Consider the following 17,959-nt stretch of genomic DNA (forward strand, 5'->3'; position numbering starts at 1 on the left):
TACAAATAACTATCACGATTAATAATACAAAATAAATACGTATTAAATGCACAACACAAACATAAATCTGTTACAATGTAAGTTAATATGCAACTTGAATACTGCTTTCACTGACCACTAAATGATTAAAGCCTATCTGGGATCCTAAACTGTGACCTTCAGGATGTTCTGTTCATCTCACTGAGCTATATATCTGGCTAGCCCTCTATTCGGAGGTGTTGCTGACTATACATTACTCAAGCTAACAGTAGTGACTGAAATGATACAGTACCGCTGCGCTGTGAGAACATTTTAGAAGCTCTCACTGAACCAAGTTAAGTCAGCAACCCACAAAATAAAGCTTGGATAGAAATGATTAGTTTTAAAACGTTAGTTAACCTACAGTGTATCCAGCACACAAAGAAACGTGGATATAATGGTATCGTATTGTTCATTTCAAATGTGATAATGAAAGTGATTTTTAGGGAACAAAAAATTCTATATCATTTATTTATACATAAATAAGAATATTTAATTAATAATATGTCATCATTTACTCAACAGCCTTTTAAAAGCAGTGTGGCTCCAATCGACCTACATCTGACACCAATCGTGCTCCTGATGTCCTAGACTAGATATACGGGGTTAATTTTAAATTTGGTGACCAGGACGCCAAATTCCTAGGGAAGCAGAGGCCTTGTCTGTGCCAAATCCGTCTTGTCTGCTAGCAAAACTAAGAACTTCCCACCACTCTGATGGTGCATTTTTGTAAACTGCAGAAAAACTGGGAGCAATTTCAGTTAAAATCTAAAGCTGGGCAGGCCACCATGTCAAGGTAGGAGGAGATATGGCCTTAAGGCCTGAGCTGGAACTGGGGAACCAAGTTCTAGTCCCAGCATGGGCTCAACTTTTTGTAACTCTGGGCAAAACACTTAATTTCCCAGTGCCTATAAACCCACAAAATTCTGACATTGTGTCTAATTTGGGACTTTTTTTAGAGGAATCTGCAGTTAGACAGGGTACCATCACAAATAGGGTTCTGAAGGAAAGTAACATGTTCTTCTGATGGATACTTTTAATCACAGATTCCTCTCACATTTACATAAATAACATATCTTTACCGTCTCAAGGAGGAGGGTCGATGTAGTGGACAAAAACCAAAAGTCCTGCAAAATTGAACAGGCAAAATGTCCTTCCTGTCAGACCTGGCTGTTATGGCAGAAGGACTTCGTGAATTAGTGCACTGACGCACATGTAGCGGCATGACAGATGTCAAGGAGAGGTGATTTGCACACCATTGCAGCAGCAACAGCATTAGCCCTAAATGAACAAGTTCTCCAGATCAACCGGAGACTGTTTTTGGCCAATTCACAGCTGATCCTATAGCAGAGAAATATTCACCTGAGCCTTCCCTTTCTGTGCCAAAAAGAACACCCACACAAAGGTGATAGCTAATCGGATGCTTTTTGTTGTGCTCAATATAAAAGCTTAATGCCATTTCAGGGTCCAGTCGATTGAGTCTCTCTTCCTCTTTGATGGGTGAGATATGGCAAAGAACACTGGAAGAGTGATGGACTGCTGTCCAACGTGAAAAGAAGTCATAACTTTAAGCAAGAATGTTACCTCAGACCTCAGCATCAGTTTGTTTAAAAAAAGGTGGAGTAGTGCAGCGTACAAAAAGAGCCAGGAGTTTACTCACAAGAAAAGCTGAAGTCATTTCGTTGAGGAAGACAGTCTTGAGAGTCAGAAGACACAATGAGCAACTGTGCACTGGCTCAAAGTTGGTGCTTGTGAAGAAGGTCAGGACCAAGTTAAGGTATCACTGTGGCATGACAAACTGCTTGGCGGTGAACATGTGTGCTAAACCTTGGAGAAGCCACACATCAGGTAATTCAAACAAGGGTGCTGGTCTGACAAATGCAAAAAGGCTGAAAGGATTGACCAATAACCTTTATTAGTGCCAACTGCAAGATCTTGCTAGGACAAAGACAAAACAAACAATAAAACATCCAGCAGTTTGGATTGTAAGGAGTCTGTGTTATGGACTCCGCACCAGGCCACAAATTTGTCCCAATGCTCAGAGTAAATGGACTTCGTAGCAAGGACGACATCCACGCCCTCAGGTGGTAAATCAAAAGCAGCCAACTGCTGACACTCAATCTCCACCCCTGGAGTACAGATTGTAGAGGTTTGGGTGTCAACCCTGCCCTGCTGCTGTGAAAGAAAAACCTCCCCAGACAGTTACCTAATCGACCATATGTGCTCAGATCCAGAAGTTCTGTGTACCACACTTTCCTGGCCAATCGGACAGCTAATATGACTTGACCCCGGCTGTTGCTGATCTTCTTCAGAACTCGGATCAGGGGAGGAAGAGGCAGAAAAGCGTACAGGAGACCTGTTCTCCACAATAGCTGGGATGTATCATCTAATGAGAGCTTTATTGGAAACTCCAAAACACAAAGGTTATGATACAGTATGTACTCAACATTAGCAAAAAGATCCATCCAGGATTCTCCCTACTGTAAAAAGATACCCAGTGCCACCTCAGGTGCAACCGCCATTTGTGATCTGCCAGGCACCGCCAGCTGATCTTGTCTATTCTGGCATTTACAGATCCTGCCAGGTGGTTTATGTTCAGGTAGTTATCCTAATGTTCCATCCACCTCCAGAGGCACAGTGCCTTTTGGCAGAGGACCCAGGACCCCACATTGCCCTGACTCTTGCAGTACCACATTGGGGAGATGTTGTTGTGAGAAGCTGTACCGGGTTCCCTTTAATGGACGTCGGGAAGGCTTTCAACGCCAGGTGAAAAACCCATTATTTCAACAGATTGGAGTCAGATTTCCGCTGGAGACCAGAGTCCTCCTCAGCTCAGCAGCGACTGATCAGTTACCACCATCAACTCGGGGTGAGACAGGGGTCTGTCACCTGGTACAGTTGCAGTCAAGTTGCCACCACTGCAGATCTCTTGCAGTTCCCAAAACCTGGATGGAACCAGATAGGTTTCCATGGTGCGGGCCCACTTCAGATTTCACAGCAGAGCCCACATATGTCACCTGGGATAGATGACAAACAGGATGTAGATGGTTAACAGGCCCAGAAACCTCAGAATCGCTCTCACCACGACCCAGGACAGAGGTTGAAACATCAGGATCATAGCCAGAAAGTCCTGGACTCATTGTGATGGAGGGAAAGCCCTGAAATGTAATGTGTCAAAGCAGCTCCTATAAAAAGGATCCTCTGCAAAGGAGTCAGGTGTGCCTTTGCCACGTTGACTGAGAAACACAGTAATGTCATGAGGTTGACCATCACCTGGAGGCGTCACCCGACTGACTGTGGTGAGTTCACTTTCAACAGTCAGTCATCAAGGTAGGGGAAAACTGGTACTACCGACCTCCCAAGATGGGCTGTGATCACTGCTGTCACTTTCGTGAATACCTGGAGGGCACTGTTAAGGAAGAAAAGGGGAGATTGGCAAACTGAAAAACCTCCTGGCCTACCTTGAATCTCAAGTAACGTCTATGGGCCGTAGGACAAGTGTATGAACACATGTGGCCTGCAGGTCCAAATACACTATTCAGTTGCCAGGACTCATGTCAGACAGTACCTAGGCCAGCATGAGCATTTTGAATCTGTCCTTCTGCAGGAAGACATTCATAAGATCTAGAAATAGAATGGAGGTCGCCATTCTTCTTCAGCACAAGGAAACATCAGGAATAACCACCAGTCCTTGCCTCCATATCCAGAATCCTCTCAATGGGCCATTTGGAAAGTAAAGTTTGCACCTCTTGCAGCAGACGGAAAGGTGCCCCTCTAGAAGCTGTGGTGGGTAGGAAAGAACCAGAAGGACATTGTCCTTCTGTATGATCTGGAGGGCCCATCTGTCAAATGTGATGAGTTGCCAACCTGGGAGAAAGTGTTATATCCTGTCTGCCTTTTCCGCTGCATACTCATTATATGACAAATTAAAGCAACTTTGTAGCTAAAGCTGCAGGGGAGAGAGTCTTGGAAGATGGTGCCCTTAGGGACCCTCGTGGTACCTGCCTAAACCCCGTCCCTGGCAACAAAAGGACTGCTGTGGGGAAAGGGAAGCCTAATGCTGCCGGTATGCCAACCCTTTTGAGTGGCCCTGGAAAGCTGAAACTGGTGGGGGGGAAGTGTCTTGCATGGGTTGAGAGACCTAAAGACTATGCTGTGCCTGACTCATCTTAAACGTTCCAAGGCAAAGTCGGCCTCATCGCCAGATAGGCAGGATCAATACAAATATATCCATAAGGGATGCCCGCACATCGCCTGATAAACCTGTGGACTGCATTCACATGTGGCAATGGAGCACCACACTAGAGCCGACCATTCACACCAGAAACAATAGTATCCAGGCCAGCACAGTTCATGCATTTGGCTGCATTTTAATCACCATGATTGGTTTAATCCTTCAGGAACTACCAGCAATATCTCACCAGCCATGATTCCGAGGGCAAGTATGTTGAAGCCAAACATACAAATAGCATTAACCAATCTCAAGGCTTGACTGGCCATTTGTTTCCCAAACACCTCAATCCCCTGAGTCCTCTCCGGAGGGAGGGGGGTATGGAATGAATCAGATACTCATATGCACCTTGCTTGTGGAAGTCTGGACTACCAAATCCTCTTGAGTAGGATGTTGGAAGAAAATCAGGAACGCCACATGCCAGTCTGTGGCATTTGGCCACCTACCTGTTGACCAGCAGGCAGGAGGAAGACTTGGGCCAAATGCCCATCAAAGTATAAGTTAGGGCTTTGTTAAAAGGGAATAAAAACTCAGAGGATGCAGGCTAGGTAGAAGACATAAATTTTAACTTCCATAAAATGCAGTTGTAGACCAGAGCATCACATTGAAATCCAAAGGAAGCACTCTCTTCTGTTGGGGGCCCACAGGTGGAAATTAACTCCGTATCAGGGGAAATATGAAACCCACTCGCCTCCTGTACATCTATATATAACCTGACATCGTACTGCAGTGGTAAATCATCTCCATCATCATCATTGTCATCTCCGGGTCGTAGACTTTGGTTTGACTCAGAATCAAAAACGTGATGAAGCCTCTGTAGATAGGTCTGTGCCAGTGTTGGTACAGTATCAGAATGCGGCTGTACAGAAATGGGGTGCGTCAGAGCAGAGTTGGAGCACACCTTCAATTCGGGGCGAGACGGATTCAGCTCAGGGTCAGGCATCGGAGTAAGTAACAGATCACCCTCCAACGACGTCAGTATTGGTGTCGAAGAAAGAGAGATCAGCACAGGCCTGGAGTCACAACTGAAGTATGGACCACAGTCTGTACAGAACCTGCAACAGGGTCAAGTGGATCAGACAGATCAGGGGACAAATCTGCCGGGGTAACATGACTGGAGATTCATGCAGAACCTTGCGGCCTGAAGGTGCACCAGAGGGAGCCAAAAGACCTCTATTTTCTACAGGGTAACCTCTGGTACGAGGGTGCATTGAGATCAATTGCGTAATTGGCTCCTCAATCAGTGATCAGGAGAAAGACAGATTGACACCTTAACAACTCTGCGGCATCTCTTTCAATAGGAAGTGACGGGATGAGATTGAATCCCGCCTCGCCCAGTTATGTTTCTTCTTTGATTTAGACAAACCTGATGATCTTGAGGGCAACAAAGATTAGTCCAGGGATTGACCTTGAGAGTAAGAGCCGGTCTGCATTCGCGACTTGGAGCAGGAGCAGGGCTTACGTAAGGTTTGTGATTTCTTCAATGTTCTCTGACATACAGCTGCGTTCCAACATCAGTTTCTAACAGTCACAGCATAGTTTGAACCTTGTAGTTTTAGGTGGGGACATCCTTCCCCTCCACACTGGATTGAAAATGAATACTCACTGAAAACAAAAACTGGATCGAGCTCCGGACCTATATTCGAATGACTAGAAAGAAAGGAACTAATGCTGACCCTCAAGGGTGGAACTTATATGTGGCTCTGCTACGTCACTTCGGGGCTGAACAAACAACACAAAGTGCATGGCACCAACTAGCAGCACATGGGAGCACTGCTGAGAAAATATTGAATTAAGTCTGGTGCCTGAGGCAAGAAACCTGCAGCTACACAGGTTCATCAGAATTTCCATTTGTAGCTAATAATCACTGATAATACCCCATCAAATGGGAAGCTTATTTGTGGCGGTAACTGAAAACTACAGGTTTTCAGTATACTTGGTCTATTTTGACTCCTTCCCAATTTTGAGAGAAAATGATTAATTCTTCCATAACTAACACTTAATATTGCAACTCCTGAAATATTGAACACTAGTCAATGAGGGCAACTGAGTATAGACCCACCAGCCACTATCACTTGGAGGTTTGGAATTGTGTGGAGGGAGGTGGAGTTGCACAGCTCCAGATACGCTGTGACAGGAGAACCAAAGATAAATCTGGGTCAAATTATCCAAGTATGATTGGCCAAGCAGCCAGCATTAAATGCAAAGTTTGTGCTTTTGAGAGGATAATTTTTGGGGGTGGAGGGGAACCAGGGATCTGAGACAGCTGGGGCATGAAATCTCAGGCATCAGTTCTCTAGCAGAGCTCTGCAGTTATATGCTGAAAACAAATACAATTATACAACAAGGATTTCTGCCATCATCATTTCAGGAATGTTCACACTTATATTACGATTGTTGCTATTGAGCTAAAGCTGCTCTTATGGGAAGTATGGGCTCCATTATGTCCAAGATGCCTTAATTAGGGGGAAAAAGGCCACCATTATAACAGGACCAACTTTATACTAAAGGTAGCTGCCACCAAACTAAGGATGCCATGAACAGCCACCATTATTCCATGGATAGGCATTGTCATGGTGTTCCAAGAATGATCTAGTTTTCCAACAGTGTTCCCAATATACAAACAGATCACTGCACATGCTATGAGGGTCTGCCAGATGTCATGGTTGATTGAAGTGCTATGGTCAGATTGACAAAGGAACACTTTCAGGACAAAGAGACACTACACAAGGTCCATACCAACATGTGTCACAAACACATACAAACATTCCCCTGCAACCACTCTTTACAACAATATAGAAAAGATTGTGGTAGTTTTTCTTTTTCTTTTTTTTTACTTGCCTATCTCCTTTGTTTCAGCAGTGTCTGTCTAACTCCAGCTTTGGACCCAGCTAGGACACCTGGGCTCTGCCGCCCACTTGCAGAATTTCACCGTCTGAGCTACCTGTCAGTTCCCCATATTCATACTTCCAGTGTGATTGACAGCATGTGGCCTGCTATATGACCAGTCAATGTGCAGCAATAGTTTCTCATTCAGATAGAATACCCATGATGAAGAACTAGGACTACAAGTAAGATTTCTTCTTGTCATTTGATTCCCCAAGACATTCATAAAAGGTTTATTAGTAGCAACCTAACCCAACCTTAAAGGTGTGTTTAGCACCACAGCAAAGCCCCCATTAGGCAAACGTTGTGAAGGGAGGCCTGGCCCACCAGGCAATGTTTAGCAAAAGTATTTACTGGCCTCCAAGTGGCAGCCTTTCAATGTAACAGAAGGGGGCATTTCCCATCACAGCAGCAGTGGCCACTTTTGCCTCTTATGGAAAGGGCCCTAGGCGTTTTAGATAATGATCTATTTAAATGTTCAGAACAGTTATAATGAAAACACTATCCACTCAGTTACTGACTGTTTAGAGGAAGCTAAGCCTTTCTAGCCACCACCGTAATTGACAAAGATAACTTTGTACTTACAATTTGCTTAGTCTCATACAAATAATAGTGTTAAGCCCTCTAGACATTGAGAGTAGGTAGTAACCTCTCTATTGGGGATGTTGGATTTGGAATGAAAGTAGACAAGAAATTACATTAATGTGAAAATTAGAAACTGCTTTCGGGAGAATCGTAAGGGTGAATTCTTAATGTCAGTTTAGTACGCCGAAAAACCATGTATGGTTCATTATTACAGACAGCTTGAATGTCCCTCATCCTTCTGGGAAATGTAACAGCCATTTAAAAAGCAATCTTCCACGGAACGTGCTGCAAACCATTATTGGTTCAAAGGCGGATCGCGTCAGTTTAGAGAGTACCACACTTAATTACCGCGGGGGGAGATGGCCTTTACCTGGAAAAAACATTTTCACAAGATCCTGAAAGAATTCTATAAATACTCAAATACTGAAGAAATACACCTGAAAAGGAGACTTACAGTAAGAAGTGAGTGACGGCAAACAAATGCATTCTAATAGAAGAAAACTGTAAACCAGAATTTGCAGGAAAAAGAAGCTAGGATAGTACTGTCTCTTGTCTTTAGGTCCACCTGCTTGCTGATAGACACTAAGCAGTACTTCTTTGAATTAATACAAAGACCTTGTTGAAGGACACATCACTTTTCTCAGAATAGCCATGCAATAATCGGGTAGGGACAAATGTTTATACTGCAAGCTCTCAGAAGACAGGCAATTAAGTTCAGCGATGGAAGGTTTGGATGGAAGATTCTGCCTGATATCCTGGGAAGCAGATTCAACCTTATCAGATGTCTCTTGAGCACCAGAAGGTATGAATGAAAACAGTCTGGGCAGTACCATAGGTGATGCCAATCTGAAGTGATGAGAATCATCTTTCAGTAGTTTTGTCAGAACCCTTTGATTACCCTAGGAAGGAGTGAGATCACAGGAAAATAATAAAGAAATCCTATCAACCAACACATTCAAAGTGTGTTCAAGAGGGACTGAGGATGCTGAAAGAAATCAACCTACCCCTAAGTTTTAATTCTTTGAATTGGAATCAACATATATTTCCTCACATTCAGTTAAAGTGCTGCTTTGAATAGAAAATCGACTGTTAATTTCAAAGTCTTTAAGTCACACTCTAGAGAAGCTTTTATCAACCAAATGTCTGGATAAAGAATGAACAATCCTATGCTGTCGCGGTATGCTAGACATACCATTACAATGTTCGAAAAAAGCAGTGGCTAAACGCCAGTCCAAAAGGAAGTACCTTATTTTGATAGTGAGTTTTATCTATCTTCAACTGTAAAAAAGCAATTGAGAGCTAAGAAAAGGGGTAAATGAAAATAGATGGCACACAAATTCATAGTGTCCATCTAATTGCCATACTGGAGATCAGTAATATATCATGAAATGCATGCACTCATATAGGGCATTAATTATTTTTTTACCCACCTGCTTGCCTTTATCAGATTATAAATAGTGCAGAATTCTTGAAATGGGGCCATTTCTACTTAGGGAACGACGGAAGCAGATCTTTTTGTTCCACTGATATTTTGGCACTCATTCTATTGTGCATTTCAGTAGGAGTGTTTGAGTCTTTTGAACCATCTACTCCAACACTGCATGACTTGAACCTCTCAACAGAATCTGATGGAGAGAGATGGAAAACCTGACTGTCCACATATTACTAGAAATATGTAGCAAATATATACATAAGTTCATTATTTTCAGTCATGAAGATAGATTACTGGAAACACTCCCTCCCACTGGGGTGCTTGATAGGTAAGGGAGGATGATCCAGTCATTGCTTTGCAGGTGCTTCCCAAGTAGCAATGAAAGGCAGTTGACCACTACTACTTCCTCAAGAATATTGTCACTGAAAGGGCTCCTGCTGTTGTCTTTGTTCCAGCTATTTTCATTATGTGTGAACATTGTTTACTTCTTGCTGAAAGGATTTAAATAGTATGTGTAAGAACTCTTTCCGAAACTCCAAGTCCACTGACTTCAAGGTCTCTGCACCCGTTATCCTCTGGATTTCCTCTTCTGTCAGGGATCTGAAAAGAGATGACACGCTGAAAGGCAATTCCACCATTTTTGGTGAAGCTTGAGAGATCAATTAAATTAACCTGAGCCAGGAAGAATGTCTCATAAAAATCCAATTATAAATGTCACCTCTAGTCAGATCTACAGTGTCAACATTCCTTTTTTAACCACTTCAGGAGCATCTTTTCTTGTTACCTTCTGAGACCTTCTCCTTAAATAGGTTCATTGAATCTGAAAGAGAATAACTGTACCACCTCATCTACTTTTTCAACAGAGAGAAAGAAGGTGATTTGACAATTTCAACCAAAGTCTGACAGATCCATCTTTAAATGCATCCTATTTTCTGTTTCCCTTGTTTGGTGAATTAAAGGTAGTTGATATAGCTATAATAAACTTCTTTGCAGTAGCTACAACCAAGAACTTGCTGGTACCATTTCCACCATTAACTGGGTCAGAATCTGCTAATCTGAGCTACTACAGACTACGAAAGGGTTTGTGACGGTATCTATGAGAGCTTCCATGAGTCCAGACCAATGGCACAAAAGGGCAAGCTTGAGTTTTCATCAGGATGATCAAAAAATCATGGACACACTGATTTCAGGTGCGGTAGTGTGCAGACTGAATGTCTTTGCACCTTTATGTCAGAGCTCATAAAATCCATTAGACAGTCAATATGGGACATGTTTTCTTGAACAGAATCAAGAAAAGCAAGAAGAAACTTGCAGCAACCAGGTGACAAGCTAAATGCTCAGCCTGAATCCTGAGATAACGATTTGTGTCACGTTCACCTCATTGAACTAGTTGACTCAGAATGGCAGAACCCATGACGTCTTCCACAACAGATACGCTCTGGATTCTCTTTCCTGTCCTGTAACTCTTGTGGGAAAGCCCAGATGGTGATCTCTCTCTGGCCCCCAATGATTTTCGCCTGGAGACTTCATGTCATCTTGGTGAGGCTGTTTAACAGGCATTCCTATATAAAGTATAGCTGGGACCTCCACTGAAGACTGCGGAGGCTGTTGTGGCTGAACTTTCTGAGGAGAAGTTAGTGTTGCAGCATGAATGGATTGATCGCCAATCACGGTTTAAACAACTATCACCACAACGTATTAATCCCATGGAAATGGAGAAGGTAACAGAGAAGGTGAACCAGCTCTCGTCGAGGAGGAGGAGACTGAGACACTTCGAAGTCCCTTCCCCTATTGTCCGAATGTGTTTTGATGTTGACAGGTACATCGACTGAAAGTATTATAAGCCTCTTGACATTGAAACATTTATGCGTTGACACTGAATGCTTCAACATCGACCATTTGCCACTTAATGTCGACCAATTTAGCACTGGCCTTCTTGACATTGGCTGAGATTGGGAGTGCCAGCGACAATGAATAGCTTCCACACTCATCTCTAGAAATGGCAGAAGCCGCATAAAGGGAAAAAGACAGGGCAAACTGGTGACCTTTCCCCACCAAGGCAAGAAAGGATGCTGCAGATGACAACCTCATTCTAATATCCACATTCTTTGCACCAAGGAGGACTTGTTCCTTGTCCCACAGCCTTCTACATGACATACTTTGACAAATCATAAAGTCCTTAACGCAGAAGGAATCAAGAACACAAACCATAAAGAGGTTGCAGTGATCATTCCTTACCATTTTACTTCTGAGAATTGGACTATCATAAACAGCAGACATAGTAGGCAAAAGCAACAGGAAGATGTCACATCACCAGGCAAAGTCAGAAAAAAGATAAACATGTTAGGAAACAATAATTATGTTGAGTGAGAGCCAAAACAAAAACACATTTTGATTCAAACAGACATGCACATGGGAGGGCTGTGTTCTGGGTCTTCCTCACAGAGTGGATAAAATAAACTGCCTAACTACTACCCTTCTGGACTTGATGAAGTAGTGCAGTAGTCCTAGATAATTTTTTTAAAGATAATATATAAACCTGTCATCCTCACAGTGCAGGTGTCTTCCCTCGGTGGAAGGAACAATAAACATCTTCACGATCGTCACTCTACACGTCTTTCACAAAGTTCTCTTTACTGTGCAGACGGGACAAACATTCTCTTAATTGTATTGCTACAAGAATTCTAATGAACTAAGGTGAACAAGTCGTTCCTTTCCTCTTTTGTTGGCAGTTTTAACCTATTGTTTTGCAGTGTATTACTTGTAAGCGATGGCCATATTCTCTCAGATGGGGGTTTCTCATCAGACTTCTTTGTGTAGTCTTCAAGTAAGGCCTCCCACGCTTATAACTTAATATGTCTAGTGGTTTACCTGGTTATGGTAAGCAAGTCTCCTATCACTGCAGCTGTCCATCAATCACATCTGACCTTAAGGTTTTGATGAGCAGGACTTCCCATCACTTCCAGTGCATTGCCATTCTGCATTTCACCAAGATCAGAGACATATCTATAAAACCACTGTCCAGTTTCTCCTTCCCTCTATGCAGGAACAATCCTAGTAAACACGACTCCAGGATAGCTCGATGTTCACTTCTACAGTCATTAATCTGCTGAATTATTTCAATCCTATATCACTGAATGGTGGGGCAATCCACACCAAATTGGTTGTTGTAATCTGAATTTTATGCTCCTGTGCACTGTCAAGATCCCAATCCAAATAATCTATTGATTCAGTCTTCTTAGGTTCTCAATAGAGGTTTAAAAATGTCACATGCAGACTTTATATTGTGGCACCATTTACTGTTTTTCTTTTAATGTACGTTTTGGAAGATATTTCCAATCAAATGTACTGGTTGACTTGAATTTTGGCTACTTGAAAAAAGTCAGCAAATGTCTTGTTCTTATTTTACATTTATTTGAATTTGGCTGGTAAACAAATATTTTTAAAAACTGTGTGCTACAATCTCGCATATACATTGATCTATTGAACCTTTCGTGCAAATAAGAGTCCCATCGTGAAGAACTGACTAATACTATATGAAAGTTTCAAATGGTGTAGGCTCAAGGCAAACATATGATCAGTAGCCTTTGGTTGTCATCCTTTCTCTCTCTTCCATCAAGGGGTCATTTAAAAGCTCTAACGTGCTGCAGCTAGTTCTGCACTATTTTTGGTACTAAAAACAATTCAAAGTAAAATTTAATTTCTAATCATACTTAACAATAATAGGGTGGAATTAGAAATGCAACTGTAAAGTGCTAAGCTATAAATACCTTAAACATGGTACATTATCACGAAGACCATCAGATGAACCGCTACTCGTAGATGCATGGGACTGAAGGAGGAGAGGTTGTGAATTGGGACCTCCACTAGGAGTTGGCACTTGCTCAATATCCGGAGACTCCACATCGCTTATTTCATACAGTAACCGAACTTCAAGCATCTATGAAAGAAGATATTCATCATAATGTGTCTTGAAATCCAACAGGCTGTCAATGCCCCAATATTTGTAACTTTAAAAAACAAATAGAAACTACTCCTTGCTCATGCTTTTCGGGAACAAACTAATCATATCACCTTAAAGTAAACACCAACACAATAGCTGATTGTTTTTATCAAATTTGTAGAAATCACCTGTTTGATAAAAAAACATGTTTGCATCCTACAATTTAAACTACAGAGATAAACAACACAATTGCCTAAAAGAATAACAGAATAAAAAAATAACACAAGTTAGTGAAGTGCATTAAATTGTCAAATCAAATGGCTTCAAGTAGTAGATATGAAATCGCCTTACCAGCCAAGAAATACTAATGTCCTATTTCATTATTAGCAGGTAATTAGGAGAAATAGAGGTCCAAAAAGACAACAGGTGACATTTCATTTACTAATATGGATCATAAAGAAAGGAATTGAAACTGTTAGCAGTTGTTTCATTAGAAAAAGTATTCTAAGAAAAAAAAATCATAAATAGTGAATGGGTTTAAATAAAAATATTTCAAAAAGCATTAACAAAATATATTTAAAAAAACATAATTACCGAGATTAGTTCTGTATTAACTTCCTGCTTGCTGAACCTGTAGATGATGACATGAGCTGAAACTCCTGCTATACACAGCATTCGACTTTCTGGACACCAAGAGATCATCTGAATAGCAAATGGATCTTCATCTACAATGTCAGTATTGGCTTTGTCATCCTTATTTCGGGACTTCTCAAATACCTTTGCTGTTTTTAACTTGTATAGTACTTGTAGCGTTACTAGAAAAAAATATAGAAAATGCTAAAGCAAACTAAATATCATGTACATCATTTGAGACTGATATTTACCTGATATTTACTAAAAACTTCACTTCATAAATTAAAGGATTTTTTTATGGTTTGGTAGCCTGGCTGCCAAACTGCCATTTTGGCAGAGGGCACCAAATTTAAATGTATGTGGACATTTTATTTTTTTCAAGGGTGGGGAGAGGGGAAAACAGTGGTGCAAGTTCTGGGATGCATTGGAGAGGTGGCATAGGTTTGTCCTATGCATGATCCGTAGAGATGAAGCCCATCACCAAAGTGGAGGTTCATCTCCCCAACTCACATAACTAATGAATGTCCTCAGCAGACTGGGAGATGTTTCCTGGTGCATTGGTAACATTTCATTTTTTCATGCTTTCAATGGTGAACCAGGACAGAAAATCTGTTGGCCAAAACAATGTTGGACGCGCGGTTAATTAAACGGCCCATAAGTCACCACTGTTATCAGTGTTGCGAGGATGTCCTAAATTGCATAACTGTCAAAGGCTCTCTCAGCACTAACTTCCCTCACATTCCAAACGAGGCAAGGGAATTTATGGGGTGAAGGTGAGGCATCCATTGCTGTCTGTGGGAGGCTCTGCTACTGCCTTCCATTAGACAATGTCCTAAGTCTTCTACACAGCATCACTAAACCTACTGAGATTATACATTTCCAAATGGTCATGCCTTAAAACTATTTGACCTCCCTATGAAACACAAACAACACTTAGATTTAAAGACCTCCTGTAGAAGACTATTAGTAGATATTTCCAAAACTTCTCTGTTCAACACTAAAGGAGGAACAGCTAATGAACAGAATAGGACAATTCTGCATTAAGATAAACAACATCGTTCTCCTTCAGTCTGAGCTATTGTCACAGACCTCTTGGTACTTAAACAGTGAGGTTTGGAAAATTAAGAACAGTGATCCAGGTAATGTCAAGAATTCAAGGAGAAGGTGTAAAAATACCACCTCTGGCCAACTGTTTTTCTCTTCACCACCAGCAACAACTTGCTGTATGGTCAAAACCTATACCACTAACATATACATCAACTGAAGGCAGGGGAACAGGAACATCAGCCTTGGCTAAAAATCAATTTGACAGCACTGGGACTATTAATAACTCTTGAATTGCAATAAGATATTTTATTAAACATTGACTGGTTAAATATCACACTCATCCACATGGCATGAGACGTTTTATAATGTCCCCTTTTTGTTTAGTTTACTCTATTGCCATCAGGTTTCAATGACCTCTTGTAGGCTTAACATCAAATACATTAACAAATTACACAGCTTTATTAGTTATGAGCAGCACCAAAAATGATGCTGATGAGAAAATCAGACTGGACAAATAAAGATAAATAATAGCAAAAAAGATACATATCTACAACCACACCTCTCCAAGTTTAGTATCTTTGAATGCCACATCCTTCAAACATATTACCAAACCTGGCTCCATAGGCCATTATCATCATTTTAAGGTATGCTTCAATGAGACTCAAAGGGGAGGAGTGAAGGCTGCATGAGAAACTGGAAATGATACTACAGTTGGTGACATGTAGTTACAGAAGGGCGACTTTTTCTTCTTCTGCATTAGATTTTTCAAACATTTACCTGCTTTAATAAATTAGCTATTAAAAATAACATAGATCAATCCAAAGAACTGGTTAGTTTAAATAGAATCCAATAGGGCTTGAGGAAATTATCTAGGGCATGTCTGTAATGCACCCTCGTCCTCACAAAACCTGATTTAAGGTGTCTCTGGATTATGCAAAGTGCAACAGCCTTGCAGCTTTCCAAAAAACTGAAGTCTGAAATGCACAAAGGAGTAAATGGAGGTTTTATCAATTTTGTCAATATTGTAAGACTAGTGGTGGGAAACCTGTTCCTCATCTACTGCAGACATATGAGCTTTAACAGAAGGGCATTTTATATTAGAATGTGCCAGCTGCAACAAGCATAGCAGGATACCACAAAGCAAGGACTTATTCAGTTCAGGGTTGGCAGCCACAAGCTATGCTTCCATGTGACAACAGGCTTTTCATGTTTTCATTATGGCAGCACCTGTATGTATTCCACTGCAGGAGACCCATGATTGAAGTTTTCTGACATGATGGTACTATGCTGCATACCAAGAGTTTCTGGCCTTTATTTACAGACAACAATACACCTTGAATGGTACTATTTGTACATGTGTAGCTACCCTCTCCAAGCACACAGATTTTTGCAGTTGATGACATCAGGTCTTTTTTTACCTTACCCCAGCGGGTAGACTATACAATGGCTCTCCTTGTTGCATTGAAGCAGAATAACTCTCTGGAACATTTTGATGTTTTTTCATCAGCTCTTATCATTTTACATTTGCTTTGTCTTTTGAATTTTATAGCTAAACCTATCATTCCATTTCCTCCTTGTCAACAAAACGTATATATTTCAATGTGTTTAGGGACCAATTTCAATCACTTCATCAAGAACATCAACATCAAAATATTTATTTTTTAAACATAATTTTTAACTTTCAGTAAATGATGTAGTCTAAATTAAAGACAATTTGAAGGAGAAATTGTTAATGGCTTAAACAAGAAAACAAAACTTGAAAAATCTACTTATATGCGAAGACGAAACTTCAATTATTCAAGAGCTAATAAGGCTAATTCCAGTGAGAAATAACTATTATTTGTCAGAAAGTGGATTTTAATGTGGTAAGGCAGATAGCATACCAACTTAATTAACACATAGGGGTTCATTACGACCCCGGAGGTCGGCGGTAATATGGAGGAAAGTACTGTCAACAGGCTGGCGGTACTTTCCTCCATATTATGACCACACCGACCGGCACTGGAGACAGCAATCTCCAGCCCGGCGGCTGTCACTTGACCGCCTGCGGGATTATGACCCTGCCTATAGCCATGGATTTCGTGGCTTCCTTACCGCCGCAAAAACTGTGGTGGTAGGTACTATCAGTGACAGGGAATCCCATCCCTGTCACTGATAGGGGTCTTGCCCGCCCCCCTCTCCAGATTCCCACCCTTCCTCTCCAGCCCCTTAATACACACCCCTCCCTTCACACACGCACACATGCATACACACACCCATCCCCACATTCATCCAAGCATGCAGACATCCATTCACACACACACTCATCCGCACACACTTACATACATACATGCAGACACGCATTCACACAAAACATACACACACTCACACCCCAAAACATGCACACACATACAACAGGCAACACACACCTGCATATACGCACAGACATAGACACACACCCTGAAACACAACCCTTCCCACCCCCGTCCCCTGTCAGAGCACCCACTTACTTTTGTGTAGAGGGTCATCTGGCAGGAGAAGGGACGGGGCGCTGTTCGCCAGCAGAACACCACCAGGCCGTATTAGTTCTCATAATACGACTGGTGGCAGACTACTGGCGTGGCGCTGCTGGTGGCAACAGTGCCACCTTACTGCGGTCCTCCGGCATGGCCACAGCTGGATTTCTGCCGTCCTTCTGGCGGAAATCCGTCTGTGGTCATATTATGGTGGACTGCCGTTGCTGCGGCGGTAGGCGGTTGTCACCGCCAATGTCATAATGTTTAGCTCACAATACAGTTCTAGGAAAAACTCAGTTCAAACACTGGTAGCTGTGGCACAAACAGCAGGGGATTCCATAAAGTAGAGGTGTTAAGTAGCAGTGTATTCCATTTTAAAGTAAAAAAACAAACAAAAAAACACCACCATAAAACCGTCAAACCAATTTAGAATAACCATAAGCAAAGCCAAAAAGTCTTGCTTTCTGGATGTATTGGCTTTGCCAATGCAGTTTGCCTATGCTGTACGGCATATCAGACAATTGTTTTTTCTTTCTTTGGCAAAAAATGGGTGCAATGGCGTGGTTGCTGTTGCAAGTTGCATTATTTTACAGGGGCACTGTTCAAAGTGACCATCTTTTGAATGGTGTACCCCCAAATGTTTGCTCTATCTGTTTTTGCTGGCTGCAGAACTCTGTGCATTTTATGCC

At 41.8% G+C, this 17,959-nt stretch overlaps 1 protein-coding gene across 2 annotated transcripts in view; it reads right to left on the reverse strand.

Annotated features, from left to right (window-relative positions):
• STXBP5 (syntaxin binding protein 5) overlaps window positions 1-17,959 on the reverse strand; it is a 933,640-nt gene that overhangs the window by 409,491 nt on the left and 506,190 nt on the right. For both annotated transcript variants that reach the window (XM_069235194.1, XM_069235193.1), the window contains exons 15-16: window positions 13,690-13,910; window positions 12,923-13,092 (exon numbers count right to left, since the gene is read on the reverse strand). In XM_069235194.1, the coding sequence (XP_069091295.1) occupies window positions 12,923-13,092; window positions 13,690-13,910 (391 nt within the window). The remainder of the gene's footprint in view (window positions 1-12,922; window positions 13,093-13,689; window positions 13,911-17,959) is intronic.

Source organism: Pleurodeles waltl, chromosome 5 (assembly GCF_031143425.1).
Source record: "Pleurodeles waltl isolate 20211129_DDA chromosome 5, aPleWal1.hap1.20221129, whole genome shotgun sequence".
NCBI classification, from domain to species: Eukaryota; Metazoa; Chordata; class Amphibia; order Caudata; family Salamandridae; genus Pleurodeles; species Pleurodeles waltl.